This window comes from Mesoplodon mirus (assembly GCF_964341445.2).
Source record: "Mesoplodon mirus genome assembly, chromosome: 14".
Classification (NCBI taxonomy): Eukaryota; Metazoa; Chordata; class Mammalia; order Artiodactyla; family Ziphiidae; genus Mesoplodon; species Mesoplodon mirus.
In genome coordinates this window covers 32,500,997-32,517,721 of record NC_138990.1, presented here as the reverse complement: position 1 = coordinate 32,517,721, position 16,725 = coordinate 32,500,997, and the positions used below count along the sequence as shown (strand labels likewise).

At 35.5% G+C, this 16,725-nt stretch overlaps 1 protein-coding gene across 1 annotated transcript in view; it reads left to right on the top strand.

Moving 5' to 3' along the window:
• ROCK2 (Rho associated coiled-coil containing protein kinase 2) overlaps window positions 1-16,725 on the top strand; it is a 137,149-nt gene that overhangs the window by 98,754 nt on the left and 21,670 nt on the right. Inside the window, exons 10-20 of the mRNA XM_082642061.1 lie at window positions 1,926-1,986; window positions 2,568-2,579; window positions 4,692-4,771; window positions 4,939-4,987; window positions 5,564-5,699; window positions 5,794-5,885; window positions 6,108-6,354; window positions 6,743-6,849; window positions 9,522-9,681; window positions 12,256-12,416; window positions 12,782-12,966. Coding sequence (XP_082498187.1) covers window positions 1,926-1,986; window positions 2,568-2,579; window positions 4,692-4,771; window positions 4,939-4,987; window positions 5,564-5,699; window positions 5,794-5,885; window positions 6,108-6,354; window positions 6,743-6,849; window positions 9,522-9,681; window positions 12,256-12,416; window positions 12,782-12,966 — 1,290 coding nt within the window. The remainder of the gene's footprint in view (window positions 1-1,925; window positions 1,987-2,567; window positions 2,580-4,691; window positions 4,772-4,938; window positions 4,988-5,563; window positions 5,700-5,793; window positions 5,886-6,107; window positions 6,355-6,742; window positions 6,850-9,521; window positions 9,682-12,255; window positions 12,417-12,781; window positions 12,967-16,725) is intronic.

The window sequence follows — 16,725 nt, the reverse complement described above, 5'->3', positions numbered from 1 at the left end:
ACGCGCAGGCTCAGTAGTTGTGTCTCACAGGCCTAGCCGCTCCGCGGCATGTGAGATCCTCCCAGACCAGGGCTCGAACCCATGTCCCCTGCATTGGCAGGCAGATTCTCAATCACTGCGCCACTAGGGAAGCCCCGCTAATTTGTTTTAAACTGAGTTTTTTCATAGAATATTATATGATACTCATTTACAAATGAATGTAAGGCAATGTTCTGTGTTCTTTGGGGGATATAGAGTAAGACCAAACACCTGCTTTTGAAGGAGCTTGTCAACTAATAAGGGATATAGGAGAATTATATAGTCATAATGAAGGGTAGAATGTGATATTTGCCTTAAGAAAGGTACCAAAAAGATATGAGATGGTTCAGAAGAAGAATAAAAGTCGCATCTCTTTGGGACGAGGGTAGGGGAAAGTCAGGTAAGACCTCAGGGAAGAGGTGGCATCTTAGCCAAGTCTAAAGTTAAGAAAGGGTTTTGAGTGGCTGAGATGTAAGGAGGTTAGGTGAGTACAGTGGGGAGGTGAATAGTGGAAGCAGAAGTTTGGAATGTAAGCCTACCTTGGGAGCAGAGGAGTGTAGTCCAGTAGGGTTCAAACAGAGGGTGTGTATGTAGCACTGTATCATGACCGCTGGAGGGTTTAATGGGACTGCGGTTGTCTTGCCTGTAATCCCTCCATGTAGTGCAGAGCCTGGCACAAGATCATTCAGTACATATTGGTCAGCTGGAGTGAGGACTGGGTATAAAATTAGAAAATAGACTGGAGTTGGAGTTTAGGGGAAGCATACCGCAACAGGTGATTGTTGTGTGCTGTGCTAAGGGACTTTTGACTTTGACAGGCAGTGAAGAGCCACTGAAAACTGTTAAATAGTTGAATGAAGTGTTAAAGATGTTTGAGAAACATATATTGGAGAAATTTTTGGTATTTCCATGTGTGTAATGGTTGGGGTGAGCAACCATTACGGTTTCCCCAGGACTGAGGGGCTTCCTGAGATATGGTGTGGGACTTTCATGCTAAAACCAGGAAAATCCCAGGCAAAACAGGATGAGTTGTTCATCCTTCTAAGGGCAGTGTTCTGAAAACTACTGTAATGCTGACTAAATTGAGGATATCAGTGCCAGGAGAAACCCAAGCATGTTTATACACAGTGAGGAAGGACCCAGTTAAGCGAGAAATTGACAATTAAATAGAAGTGATGATTTGTGTATTAAGACCTGGAGATCAAGAGATGTTATTTTTATTTATTTTATTTATTTGTTTGTTTGTTTATTTTATGTATGTATGTATGTATGTATGTATGTATGGCTGTGTTGGGTTTTCGTTTCTGTGCAAGGGCTTTCTCCGGTTGTGGCAAGCGGGGGCCGCTCTTCATTGCGGTGTGCGGGCCTCTCACTATTGCGGCCTCTCTTGTTGCGGAGCACAGGCTCCAGACGCGCAGGCTCAGTAGTTGTGGCTCATGGGCCTAGTTGCTCCGCGGCATGTGGGGTCCTGCCAGACTAGGGCTCGAACCCATGTCCCCTGCATTGGCAGGCGGATTCTCAACCACTGCGCCACCAGGGAAGCCCAAGAGATGTTATTTTTGAAATGGAGGAGAGCTGTCTCTTTCCAGAAGATTTCTGGAAAAGAAGAATAAGATAGTTACAGGAACTCAAAATGAGATGAGTAGGGAGAAAAGTGTAGTTCTATTTAGTGACTCTAGTCTCAACGATGTTAAAGACTAGAACATCCACTTAAGAGTGAGAGGCAAGAAATATTTATCATTTTAAATGATTGAAAATGTTATACATCTCTAGAGGGGAAAATATTACTTCATTGAAGTGAAAAGAAAGAGAATCTGTGGTTGGAATTTAACTCTGAGAATTACTTGGTATTAGAAAATGAGTTAAAATGACATGCAAAAGAATTTATTTCCTGCCTTTCCTTCTAGGTTATTAAGTGACTCTCCATCTTGTAAGGAAAATGATATGATACAATCAAGGAAAAACGAAGTATGTATAAATTTTTACTACTCTATACGTGTTCAAATATTTTAGTAATATCCCTGTATTTTTAAAGTTCACTTGATGCTACTTTTAGATGGCATTCCTTCTTGCAATCCAGTTCAGCATAACATTGAAGTGATTCATTTATTTGACAAGTATCACTGTGTGAGATCCAATGGCCAGTGAAAAGATGACTTATACACGGCTTTAGGCTTAGTTTTAGTAGCAAAAGTGATAGAATAGGTTTACAAACAGCTGTATTTTCTACCAGTTAGAAAATTTTATGATCTTAGTACTATAAAAGAGTACAGATAATAAGCTATAAGGATATAGAAATAGTAGACAATTTAAATTTTGACTATTTAGCAATGAATTCATATAAAGGATAATTTTATCAAAATGTTACAATATTTTGTGACCTCTATACAAAGCTAAATAATGAACACACATACACATAAAGGAGGATGCTAAACATTTTTCTCTTCAAAACCTAAAAAAATTAGTTAGGTAATTTTGGTATGATTTGTGTTTTAGGAATTTTACAAAGCATAACAAGCATTTTAATGTTTTTGTTTTGTTTTAAATAGGAGAGTCAAGAGGTATGTTGATGTCAAATATGTTGAAAAACAGGAAAATCTCATCACTCTAGCGATGTTTTGTTATAATCATATTCCACCTAGCATTTGGAGTACTACACCTACCCAAGAGAGAAGTTCTCAACCTTTTTTCTACCAAGTATTCTTTTTATTATTGCTCCTATGGATCTGTTGTTTAAAATATATATTATGTAATTTTCTTGTTTTTATTTATTAAGGATATATAAGTAGCAGCAAGAACTTTTGATTAGCATGTGATAACTAGTGTGATCAAATTATACTAATATAGTAGCAGCCAAAAGCTGTTAAACTTGACTAGTTCATTGGCCTGTATTTTCTTACTAGGGAAGTATACAGTCTTGCTTATGGTATATAAAATATTTAAGAAATCATGGAGAACCTAATCACTAGAAAGAATAGTGGAAAGAACATTGGCCGTGGAATCTAATAGATCAGGATCTTTTGGGGCACTGCCACTCATTAGCTGTGCTGTCTTGGCCCAGCTGTTCACCTTTTTTGGATTTCAGTTTCTTTATTGAATAGATATAATACTACCCGTCTTTTTAGGGGTTTTGTTAGGATTAATGAGACAGTATCTGTAAAGTGCCTGCCACTGTACCTAAAACACAAAAGGAACTTGAAAAGTTAAATCCTTTATAAAGGCAGTAAGGCTCCCAAAATGCAATATTTAATACTTTCTGTAATTTTAGTTTGTTTAAAGCCCGACATATCTGGCCTTATGGCAAGATGACTTGTAATTAATTAGTTGTCATTTATCCAAAAGAGTTATTGTTAACAACTTTTCACAGTATTGTGCCTGGCACAGTGCAGGAAGATATAAAGAAGAGCTTTCATATATCTTTTTTTGAGGGAAAATTGGTATGTAACATTACATAAGTTTCAGGTATACAACATTATGATCCTCCTTCTGTAGTCATTGCAAAGTGATCATTATCAAAAGTCTAGTAATCATCCATCACCATACACTTGACCCCATTCACTCATTTCATCCAGCCCTAACCACCTTTTCCTCTGGTAATGACCATTCTGTTCCCTGTCTTTGAGTTTGTCTTTGTTTTATTTTCTTTCCTTTTCTGTGTGTGTGTGTCTGTTTCCGCATGAGTGATACCATATGGTTTTTGTCTTTCACTTTCTGACTTATTTCTAGTACCCTCAAGGTTCATCCATGTTGCAAATGGCAAGATTTCACTTTTTTTTATGGCTGAGTAGTAGTTTCCACTGTGTATATATACCACATCTTCTTTATTCATTCATCCACCAGTGGATATTCAGGTTGTTTCCATAACTTGGGTGCATATATCTTTTTGAATTAGTGTTTTCATATTCTTCAGATAAATACTCAGAAGTGGAATAGCTGGATTGTATGGTAGTTCTATCCTTATCTTTTGAAGAATCTCCATACTGTTCTCCATAGTGGCTGTACCAATTTACATCCCCACCAACGCTGCACCAGGGTTCCCTTTTCTCCACATGCTCTCCAGTGTTTGTTATTTTTGTCTTTTTGATGATAGCCATTCTGACAGGTGTGAGGTGATATCTCATTATGGTTTTCATTTGCATTTCCCTAATAATTAGTGATGTTGAACATCTTTTCATAGGTCTCTTGGCTATCTGCATGTCTTCTTTGGAAAAATGGGAAGAGCTTTTATTATTTTTAAGAAAAGTAATATATTTTTGAGCATGTTCAGTCAAATATTCCAAATACTTGTTTCAAATGTAGACCTTTTATCTTTATAAGCACAAATGGTGACAGTATTTTCGAATAAATAATCTACAAAAGAATGATGGAGGGTATCAGAGGATATCCTTTGTTCATAATGAATGAGAAACTTGCTGTCATAGAAGAATTCTGCCAAGATTGGAGCTTTTTATTCTTATGTTTACATAGGGTGTTCATACATACATGTGTACTGTAATAGAAAGCAAGAGATGGAGGATTTTTTCTCTCTGTCAATAAAAATCACATTAAGAATGTACAGAAACTGTACCTATATTAAGCTGAAAGAAAAGAGAAGATGATCATTGTTTTCTTTAAGCCTCTCATCTTTTAAATATGATCAGACTTTATAATTATAGTTTCTTATTTTCTGACAGATTCAGAAAAAACTATACACATTAGAAGAACACCTTAGCAGTGAGATACAAGCCAAAGAGGAACTAGAGCACAAGTGCAAGTATGTTTTGTAGATAATTAATTGTTCTATTTTAAAATGTAAATTTAAACATTTTACTAAAAAAGAAGAGCTACAAAGTAATTATATGATAATTTTATAATTTATGGTAAATGTCTTTATTGTAAACTAGGAGAGAATTATTTACTGTTGCCTTTGAAATTCTTTAGATCTGTTAATACTCGCCTAGAGAAAGTAGCAAAGGAGCTAGAAGAAGAGGTAAAGTCACTCTGTGCTTTTATTAACATTTTTGTTCATAAAAAGTTTTGATGCCTGACTTATCTACAGAGTTTAGTACCATATTAATACATATCTTGTTATATAGTAAAATCTACCTTGTAGTATTGGTGGACAGGACTCTCAGATTATAGGGTAACCATGATAATAGGCTTCATTTTGTTATGTTTTTGCAAATCAGTTAATTTAGTATGTGTAGATATTTCAAGTAAAAAGAAAATTGCACTCGTATTACTTACATGGCTTAAAAATAGAAATTGACAATTGTTTCTTTTTTTATTCAGACCCATAGTTTGTATTAAGTAAAGATGGTTCAGTGGTGATGGAATGTTACAGAAATTTTGACTTTCAATAGTAAACAAAACACTTATGGTCTTGATTATTTAAGAATAGTGTGCTATTTAAAAAATATGGAAAACATTGTAGTTTTAACAAAAGGGCAGTTAATAGCTTTTTTAAAGGTCTTTTTTATTTGCTTGATGTAACTGAAATATTTTTTGTTTTCGTTTGATTTTTATACATACTTTGCTTTGATAATAACTTCAAGCATTATTTCAGATTACCTTAAGGAAAAATGTGGAATCAGCATTAAGACAATTAGAAAGAGAAAAGGCACTTCTTCAGCACAAAAATGCAGAATATCAGCGGAAAGCTGATCAAGAAGCAGACAAGAAGCGAAATTTGGAGAATGATGGTTTGTGGTGTAGAATATTAAATACTAAGAGAAAATGTTTGTGTGTATGTGTGTGTTGTGTTGAAGCTTACAGCTAAAATGCTTTTTATCACAGTTAACAGTTTAAAAGATCAACTTGAAGATTTGAAAAAAAGAAATCAGAACTCTCAGATATCCACTGAGAAAGTGAATCAACTCCAGAGACAAGTAGGTTGATCCCAATTTATAAGGATATTGAATTTTATTTATGACTATCTCTTAATATTTGTTTAATTGGCAGTGTTACGAAAAGGAAATCATTAGGAAGATATTTTTAGGTTTTTGTTTATTTTGAATAGTTTGTAATGGGGTAATAAATTGAAGGTATTTTCATCATATATACCTGTGTTTATTTGTTTGTTGTTTGTTTGGTTTTGAATGGAATAACAGCTGGATGAAACCAATACTTTGCTGCGAACAGAATCTGATACTGCAGCCCGGTTAAGGAAAACCCAGGCAGAAAGTTCAAAACAGATTCAACAGCTGGAATCTAACAATAGAGATCTGCAAGATAAAAATTGCCTGCTGGAGACTGCCAAGTTAAAACTTGAAAAGGAATTTATCAATCTTCAGTCAGTTCTAGAATCTGAAAGGAGGGACCGAACCCATGGATCAGAGATTATTAATGATTTACAAGGTATTAAAGTAGATATTGTACTTGAGCTCATCTTAATGATTTGCGTTTTGGAAATAATCTTAGATGATGGATAATGTGCTAGAATAGTACATGTCTGAATATACTATTCTGTTATGTAAGGTTAGCATATTAGAAATACATTGTTACAAAATTTTATGAATGAAAGATTTACTTTCAAATAGTATGAAGTATTTTAAGTAACAAACAACTTCTAAAGGTGGTAGATTGGATTCCAGTCGAATTAACTCTAAAGTACTACACCAACAATTATAAAAGTTCTGCTCATAAATAACAACTTTAAGGAATGAGGTGAATTCCAAATTTTTTACTCTAAGTTTAATATATATACTATATGAGTTTATTGTTTTTAAAAATGTTTCAATTTTAGGTAGAATATCTGGCCTAGAAGAAGATTTAAAGAATGGCAAAATCTTATTAGCAAAAGTAGAGATTGAGAAGAGACAACTACAGGAGAGATTTACTGATTTGGAAAAGGTAAAACATGTTAAGTTTTACGTTTGTGTAAATAAATGACTAGACAGTTTCGTGTTGAAAAACATTTTAAAATAAGGAAAATTAGTAACTGAAATATTTGCAACACTCATGTACTTTCTTATATTCACACTTGGTTATGTAGATTAGGGATGTGTATTTTAAGGCTTACCGTAACACTATACAAGCAGCCCTTAGATGTTAGATGCTTATGAAGGGAGAGTCTCTCTTGGGGTGTGTAATGAGGATGCTTCTTCCTGGGCATCCAAGGAAAATGTAAATTTTGACTTACAATATATCTTTTTTTAAAAAAATAAATTTATTTATTTATTTTTCGCTGCATTGGGTCTTTGTTGCTGCGTGCGGGGGGCTACTCTTCGTTGTGGTGAGCAGGCTTCTCATTGCAGTGGCTTCTCTTGTTGTGAAGCACAGGCTCTAGGCGCCTGGGCTTCAGTAGTCGTGGCTCATGGGCTCTAGAGCACAGGCTCTGTAGTTGTGGCTCGTGGGCTTAGTTGCTCCGCGGCATGTGGGATCTTCCTAGACCAGGGATTGAACCCGTGTCCCCTGCATTGGCAGGTGGATTCTTAACCACTACGCCACCAGGGAAGCCCATCTTACAATATGTCTTTAAAATGACATAAAGTTATCGTGACTTTTCATTTAGAAGTTTACCAAAAAGTACTATAAGCCAGGGATAATTTTTAGGCTCTGTGCAGTTAATATTTTATTTTCATTCACTTATTTATTCATTCATTTAAGTATTTAATGTATCATATGTGGTAGAAATATCAGGATGCAGTTCTTCCCCTTAACAATCTCACAGTCTAATGGATAATTTCTAAAGTAATAATAAAGTACACAGATAATTCTAATGCATTGTGGTAAGTAGAATGATAGAGGTATGGGCAGGGTATATTGGGTGCACAGAATGAATCGCTAATCTGACAGGGCAGGATTGGTTGACAGGGTAAAGTTGGGGAGGACAGCTTGGGCATAAGGCACAGAGGATAGAAAATAAAGAAGTCATAGTCAGTTTATTTAAGTGCAAACCATTCAGTATTTCTGGAGTAAAGAGCAGGGGTCAACAAATTTTAATCTTTTAAGGAAAAGACAGTAAATACTTTAGACTTTGCAGGCCATATGGTCTCTGCTGCAGTAAAGGGAATGGGCATGGTTATGATCTAATGAAATTTTACAAAAATAGACGTCAGGCTAAAACTGGCCTGAAAACCTAATGTTAAAGTGTGAAGAATTCACTGGCCTGAGTGAGGCTACAGAGCCAGGCATGAGCGAGGCCATGCAAGACGTTGAATACTCTATGAACAACACTTAGTTGCTCTAAGTAATGGACTAGCCACTGAAGGGCTTTTAAGTTGGATGATCTTGTTAGAGGAACATTTAAGATAGATCATTATGTACCATGTGGAAACTAGGTTTGAGGAGGACACGACGATGTAGGTAGATTAGTCAGAGGCTTTTTCAGTAACCTAGATAATGGAGACTTACCTAGTACAGTAGTTCAAAGGATGGAAAATAAGGATGAATCTGAGAAATATTTGGAGGAGGAATATTTGGGAACACTTACTGATTGATTAGATATGGCATGTGAATAGTACTCAAGAACGAGTTCTGGGTTCCTAGTTTGTGACGAAATCTATAGTGGTACCATTAATTAATAAAGAATAAAGGAAAAATAGCTGTTTTAGATGAGACAGTGATAAATCCATTTTAGTCCTAAGTTGAGGTGCCTGTGAGACAGCCAAATTAGGATGTCTACAAAGAAGTAAGCTATGGTAGTAGCAGCTAGAAATATTTGAGAGTCATCGATATAGAAGTAACTCAAACCACGTGACTGGAAGAGCCCATCTGCAAAGAGATTGCTGAGAGCATTGGTTTTTCAGAGCAGAGTAAATTACTCTGTTGGTGGATGGTGTAGTTTGAAAAAAATCATTTTTATATTTGAAAAACAAAAGAAATACCTATATTTACGATATAAATCGTAGAAAACAAAGAATTAGAAAATCTTTTGAGGATATATCGAAAATAGACTGACTTCTATTAAAGATTCTCAACTTAAAGCAAGTCTCCTAGGTGGAAAATAAGGGTGAATAGTAGAGGATCCTGAGATTTCTTTTTTTTGTTTTTATGTTTTTTTTTAGATATAGCAAAGGGAAACATTAGGTATGTTTTAAAAGTTTGAGAAGTAATAATATAGGAAGAGGAGAAGCATTATGGCTAAAGAACACTACTCCAGAGAACGCCCAACATTTAAGGGGCAGCTGGGAGAAAACTTCACATGCAACAGAAAAGATGAGAGCAGGATGGGGAGAGCCAAGTGAGTTCAGTGTCAGGTATGTCAAGGAAATAGTTTCAAGGGCGACAGTGAGTTCAAATGAAATAAAGACTATAAATGTCTGTTGAATTTGATACTGAGATACCATTTGTCACTTTATTGAGCTCAAGCAATCTCACTGAAGATCTCAAAACAGTAGAGTGGAGATGGGTACAGAGGGAAGTGAACAGGTAGAGTGCATAGATTACTTTTACAAGAAGTTTGAAGATCGGAGGGAACATGTTGAACATTATTAGTAAGCCTGTAAAAAAAAAGACTGTACGTTTTTGAAATTGCAAGCCAGTCTTTTTTGTTGATAGCTGCCATTTAAAATCTTTAATAGGAGAAGAACAACATGGAAATAGATATGACATACCAACTAAAAGTTATACAGCAGAGCTTAGAACAAGAAGAAGCTGAACATAAGGCTACAAAAGCACGGCTGGCAGATAAAAATAAGATTTATGAATCCATTGAAGAAGCTAAATCAGAAGCCATGAAAGGTACGCATTTTCATAAGAGGGTTTTCAGCAGCATTTTATGGAATTGATTCTGTATTCAACTCTGATTTTGAAAAATATTTTAAAAAGTATTAGGAAAGCTTTACATATATGTTTCTCCTTGAAGGCAGCAGCCATTTCTAAGGTAGTAAGCCCCCAACACAGAATTATTCAACCAAATTTCTAGATCAGAGAGAAATTAATAGTTCAGTGCTGTCAACAGTGACAGGCATACAGAGTGCAAAGCTGTAGATACATCTATTCAGATTTGGGGGATATGCTCTTTTTATAATATTTAGTTTGACATTTCACCAGCTTGTGTTACAAAAATCTTGAGAGTTTATAGAATATAAGTTCACTGAATATTTGAAATCTGGCATGATTAAGATACTAGCTAGATTTGGTCAAAGTCACACAATACTAATGAGTATAGGGTAAGATAACAAAGTGAACTTTTCCACAAACCAAGCCCATATCTTGGAATGAATTGTCTTTTAGATAATTTCTTGTTTTCCAAACTGACTGTTCATATATGATGGATTTGAAATTCCAAAGGAAATCAATACAGTATTCTTGTCAAAGATTTATAAAACTCTTAAATAGAAATTTCACTTCATATTAAAGCATAACATTTATTAATAACTTAGCAAAAAATGGCCTTTAAATTACTGAATGTAATTAAAATTGGAGATTTTTTAAAAACAGTTTAGTTTAAGACATTGATTCTAGATGATATAAGATGAAATGAGTGCTTTATTTAGAAATACCTAACAAGAAAGTTAGTGGGCCATGTTTCCCTGTCCATGGCCTAAAAAGACACAAAGTTTAATTTCTTTTGAGGTCATAATTTAGATACAATAAAATGCAAACATTTTTCACATTTGTAATACATACATATCATCACTACCCAAAACAAGATACAGAATCTTTATTTTCCTCACCTCAGTGAGTTCACTCATGCCTCTTTCTATTCTCTGTGCCCACATTAGGGTGATTAGTTTTTAAAGTGAGTACATTTGTTTATAGATTATTCTCTGAAGTGTTGAAAATAAACCAATTTAGCATATAACTCATTTTTTAAAATTCCTTTTTACAGCTGTAACATAAGATACAGGTGACTTTCATATTTTGTATGAATACACAAAACTTAAATTTTATAGATGGTACATCTGGTATAAAGCCTTTGGTCTTTCCAGTGCATGTCACTGCATTGCATTCTTTGTTTAAGAATATGGCTTAGCAATGAATTACTACTTATGTGAGTTTCTCTAGTTACTTATCCTTTTTGTGCCTTGTTTCCTGTAAAGGGACAATCACTGAATTAGGTTGTTGTGAAAACCAAGTATAATGATACCTGAAAAGTGCTTAGAAATGCTAGCTATTTTTAGTAGTATGTGAAAAATGGTTTCATTTTTCTACACTTTTGAAGACAGTTCATTAAAAACTGAAAATTCGTAAGGTTTAATTTTTCCCCAATATAACTTTGTAATAAATGATAATTAGAAGCTGAACATTAGGTATGAAGGAGCAGAAGAATCTACTGAATTTGAACAGATTTTCTAATCAGTACATCAGTAATCCTTTACATGGAATAACTTGCAGTTACTATGACATCACTTGATTAGACATACCCTTTGTCTGCTCTTCACTTTGAGACTGAGAAAAGGTCTTTAGAAGTCTTCACTGATTAATAAAACGAATTAAAGGTTTGTTGCAAATCATTTAGAAAATACAGGAAAATAAAAAGAAGTAAAGATTAACCAGAATGCTACTAAATCAGGATGATATTTTGTATATTTTCTCTACTTTTTTGGTTTTTCTCCTTTTAAAAAAATATTGTGAACATTTTCTCAGGTCATTGAACATTCTCCTGTGTGAGCACTTATCAAGTGCTTGCCATATGCCAGGCAGCATTTAAGTACTACACATATGTTAATGCAAAATCTTTGCAAAATCCCTATGGGTGTAGGTGCTATTGTTACCATTCTAGAGATAAGGAAACTGAGCCTCAGAGAGGTTAATTAAGTTGGCTAGTCAAATAATTAGGAAGTGTCAGAACCAGGATTTAAACTCAGGAAGTTTGGTTCTAGAGCCCTGTCCTCTGCCAACGCCCTAAAACATAATTTCCATCCTCTGCATAGTAATATGCTAATATAGAAAGAGCCATTGAGGTCATAGGATCTACCTCTATAATGATGAGGATCTTGCTTAATGTTTTTAGGCAAGAAGAGTAACACTGAGAAGCACAGAGTAGCAGAAAAATAAATCTTTATTTAAAAAGATGTACATGTCTTTTAGAAACATAAGTAAAGGCAGAATTATTTTGCTTTCATTAAAATGGATGTAATATTGTGGAGTGTGGTAGAATTTTATACCCTGCAAATGAAACACCTAATTTTCAAGCATGAACTTGTTGACATTTCAATTATATTAAGAGGAGAGATGAAAATATTAAATTGGAAATTTAAAAAATTATGAAGGCAGCATCATTTACTGTAATTTTTATTAGCACTGTGTCATGTATTTGATATGCTTCTTTTGTTTGATTCATGATTATGTCCATTTTTGTGGCAATAGAAATGGAGAAAAAGCTCTTGGAGGAAAGAACTTTAAAACAGAAAGTAGAGAACTTGTTGCTGGAGGCTGAGAAAAGATGCTCTATATTAGACTGTGACCTCAAACAGTCACAGCAGAAAATAAACGAACTCCTCAAACAGAAAGATGTGCTAAATGAGGATGTAAGTGTGAAGTTTACCAATAAATAATAGTAAACTATTTAATGAATTAATAGTAAACTAGGTTTATTTATAAAGGTTCGGTGATGGTTTTATAATTAAAAATTTTTTCTTGTAAAATAATATTCCATAATCTTTCAATTTTACCAAATTTGGATGATATACTAAATGAATCATGATTAAAACATTTTTAAAGACCACATTTTATTTTAAAAATATGTCATTATGGAAAATCCAAGAAATATTTTATTTTGAAGTGAATTAACTGTTTAAGGGGAAAAGTCTGTTTTACATCATCATGTTTACTGCCAGCTTCATTGATAAGAAAGTCAAAATAATTTACTTACATATTAATAACTATTTTTTAGGTTAGAAACTTGACATTAAAAATAGAGCAGGAAACTCAGAAGCGCTGCCTTACACAAAATGACTTGAAGATGCAAACACAGCAAGTTAACACACTAAAAATGTCAGAAAAGCAGTTGAAGCAAGAGAATAATCATCTCCTAGAAATGAAAATGAGCTTGGAAAAACAGAATGCTGAACTTCGAAAGTAAGTTAATTGTTTGAGACAAAATTTATTAATATGCACAACTATCCACATGTAAATTATCTTAATTTTGATTTATCTGGGGATTTTCTTTTGACCCTTTTATTTTCTTGACCACATCTTCTCTTTCTTTCTGTTTTAAGTAATATGTTAAGTGCCACTGTGGACCTTCACAAAGATTTTATTTTCTTCCCTGACAGTTTTTTTACTACTGCCGCCTTATGATATCATATATAGAGTGTTGGTGTTGAAGAAGAAGCAAATGTCTGGGATTTGTACTCCATGCTCTTAGGAGTCTTCCTCAGGACTGTCCTTCAAGCATAAGTGCTTTTTGTTTGTTTCTTTAGTTTCTGGGACTTGGAAATGTTTGACTGTTAAGCAAACACCATATAAATTTTTAAATCATTTTTTAGCATACACTCTAGTGCTATATTTAATTTACTTAGAAAACAGAAAACATTGGGAAAATACTTTTAAAGTATACAGTAATATACTGTTAAAATTTACTCCATTCAGTCATTAGTAGTATAATTAGTTCCTGCCAATCATGACCAAAGGTCATATTGGATTCCAGTTATTTGATAGGAGGCAGGGTGAAAAGAAAATAAGCTTTGGAGCCAGACAGATCAAGGTGTGAATCCCATTTCCACTACTTACTAGCTGGTCAACTTTGGGCAAAATATTTTAACCTCTCCGAACCTTTTGTCACACCTACAAAAGGGGGGCAGTAATAGCTTCCTTGTTAGGGATCTTGTAAAGCAGGGGTCCCCAAGCCCCAGGCCACGGACTGGTACGGGTCTGCAGCCTGTTAGGAACCGGGCTGCACAGCAGGAGGTGAGCGGCAGGAGCGAGTGAGGGAAGCTTCGTCTGCCGCTGCCCATCGTCCCCCATCGCCCCCCATCGCTGGCATTACCGCCTGAACCATCCCCCCACCCCACCCTGGTCCGTGGAAGAATTGTCTTCCACGAAACCAGTTCCTGGTGGCACAAAGGTTGGGGACCACTGTTGTCAAGGATAACAGTGACTTATTTACAGCATCCAGCCCACAGTAAACGGTAGGGACCGTTATTACTACAACGGTCACTGTTACTAGTGTGTCTCCTACAGGACTGTTACTTTGTTCCCATCGCTTTTGCTAATTGCCTGCTCTTTACATACCCGTGACAGGTCAGCAAGATGGACACTCCTTAGGAAAGGGTGGTCAAATATTCAAATATTGACACTTCCTAGGAAAGGATGGTCGAAAAGAGTTTGTTCTTTCTGCTGATCTATTGCCTGCGTAAACCTAGACTCTTAAACTTCATGAGATTTTAACTTTTAAAAATTGGAACTACAAACTTGAACAGTATTCAGGCATCTTTGTCCAATATTTTTTGGTTCTTTGCTTTTTCCCCTGTGTGTTAGCTTTATTCTTCCCTCTCATTTTTTTAATTTTTATTTATTTATTTATTTATTTTTTGTGGTACGTGGGCCTCTCACTGCTGTGGCCTCTCCCGTTGCGGAGCACAGGCTCCGGACGCGCAGGCTCAGCGGCCATGGCTCACGGGCCCAGCCGCTCCGCGGCATGTGGGATCTTCCCGGACCGGGGCACGAACCCGTGTCCCCTGCATCAGCAGGCGGACTCTCAACCACTGCGCTACCAGGGAAGCCCTCATTTTTTTTATTTAACAGAAAACTTGGTCCTTCAAGAAGGACAAACTCTAGAGATGTGTCTTATAGCTTCAGTTACGTGGAGCGACCCTGATTTGGCTTTTCTGGATCTCTAAGTCCTGAGATGGAACTCATTTGCCTGGCTTTGATCAAGAGCCTAAACTGTGGATCCTCAGTTCTAGGGAACACAGTCTTTAAAACTATTTGACTGCACAGCTATTCTCCATAGTATTTATTCTAACAGCAATGTTTATATGAACACAAAGTCTAGTTAAATATCTAGATTGTGTTTCTTCTCCTGTTCTAATTACTCTTTGTTTACACCTAATTTATGATACTTAGTATATATGCCTATTATTTTCTTCATAAGTGCACTTGGATCTATTGTTTCTTAATCCCTCAGTTCCTAACCCCTCCTCGCCAAAGATACCCACATCTGCTGTCTTAATCACCTAACAGAGTATAGATTCACTGAATGGCAAAAAAAAAAACCCCAATACAAAAAAAAACCCACTTATATTCTGCTGTCTCCAACCCTTGATTAATTTCTTGCACATAAGACATCATCAGTAAGTGTTGCATGAATGAATGCATATCTATCATGTGTAAGGCACTGATAACCACTATGGGAGATTCAAAGATGAGTCAGATGTATTTCCTACCCTTAAGCTTACTAGCATTTTATCAGAAGTTATTCCTTAGGAAGAGGTAAGGCAAGTACATAAATAATTGGAATACAAAGTTAAATATATATATATATGCAATGAGAATTCACATATGAAGCGCTATGTAGGCTTGCATTTGAAAATGGCCAACATAGACTTCTTTTCTTCCTTCCAAGATTCCAGTAAAACTCTAGTAGAGGGATTTTTTAAATGTGTAAACCCACATCATGTCATTCCAGTGGATTGGAGGACAGGAAATTAGTTAATGAGATAGTGGCAGGTGGGTGGAAACCTTCTGCCTAATGAAATAGAGCAGTGGAAGCAACAGCCAGGAGTATATATGAAGTGGGATACAGGTGAAGAAGAAAAATGTTTCATTATTCAAAGCAAATACCTTGGAGGGCTGGAGTAAGATGTGATGTTATAAATGGAGCAACCTGCTGATCATACTCTGCCACTAACCCTTGCAGAAATGTCTGTAGTCAGGCATTGCCACCACTAGGGTTCCTATAGAGCATTCCCTCTGAAGAAGTGGGGCGTACCCTCTGTGGGTAATTAGAACAGCTAGTATGGGGCCAGCAGCTCAGAGAAAAGCCTTTCTCATTCTGGCATTTAGTGATCTTCCTGTTTATGACTGACTTCCTAAGCCTCTCATTCCTGTACCCAGAGATTAAAATTTCTGATGCCTCCTGGTTACTCATCACTAGGCATTTGCGGAAAGCCTGCAGTATGAAAGAGAAAGACTGTGATAAAGAAGAAGAAAAGGTGCCACCAGATGAAACATACATCAAAGAATAGAACTTAACAAAAAGAAAGCACAAATTTTAAAAACCTGCTGGTAATAATTAGTACTGATCAAAGATTCTAGGAGATACTACTTCCATTAAACAAGAACCCAACATAATAAAGGACAGCCAGAATAGGAAGGAGCTCTTGAAGGTGAAAAATTACTGCCAATGTAAACTTATTAGAAGGGTTCGAAGAAAAAAGTCAAAGAAATTTCACAAAATATAGAACAAGAAGGAATAACTAGAAAATATGAGAGAAAAGCTAAGACACAGACAGACTGTTCCAGGAGTTCTAGCACCAAAGAATTCCAGAGAAACCCAGGGGAGGAAATTATTAAAGAAATAATAGAAAAGAATTTCCTATAGCTAGAAAAGAAGTCTTTAGATTGAAAGGACCCAGCAAAGATACATGAAAAAAGACTCACCTTTAGACATGTTCTTATGGCAATAGGAAATGGAAGTTTGATTATGTCACTTAGACCAGTGATACAACTACATTAGGGGTTGGGGAGAGGTTAGGGGTGGTGAGAGCTAAATTCTCACATCTGGCAGCAGGGAATTGATAAATAATTAAAATGTATGTCAAGAAATAAGCTGAGATGTGGCGGTAACCACCAAAAGAACAATACACAGAAATGAAACAAAGTGATTTTCTCTAG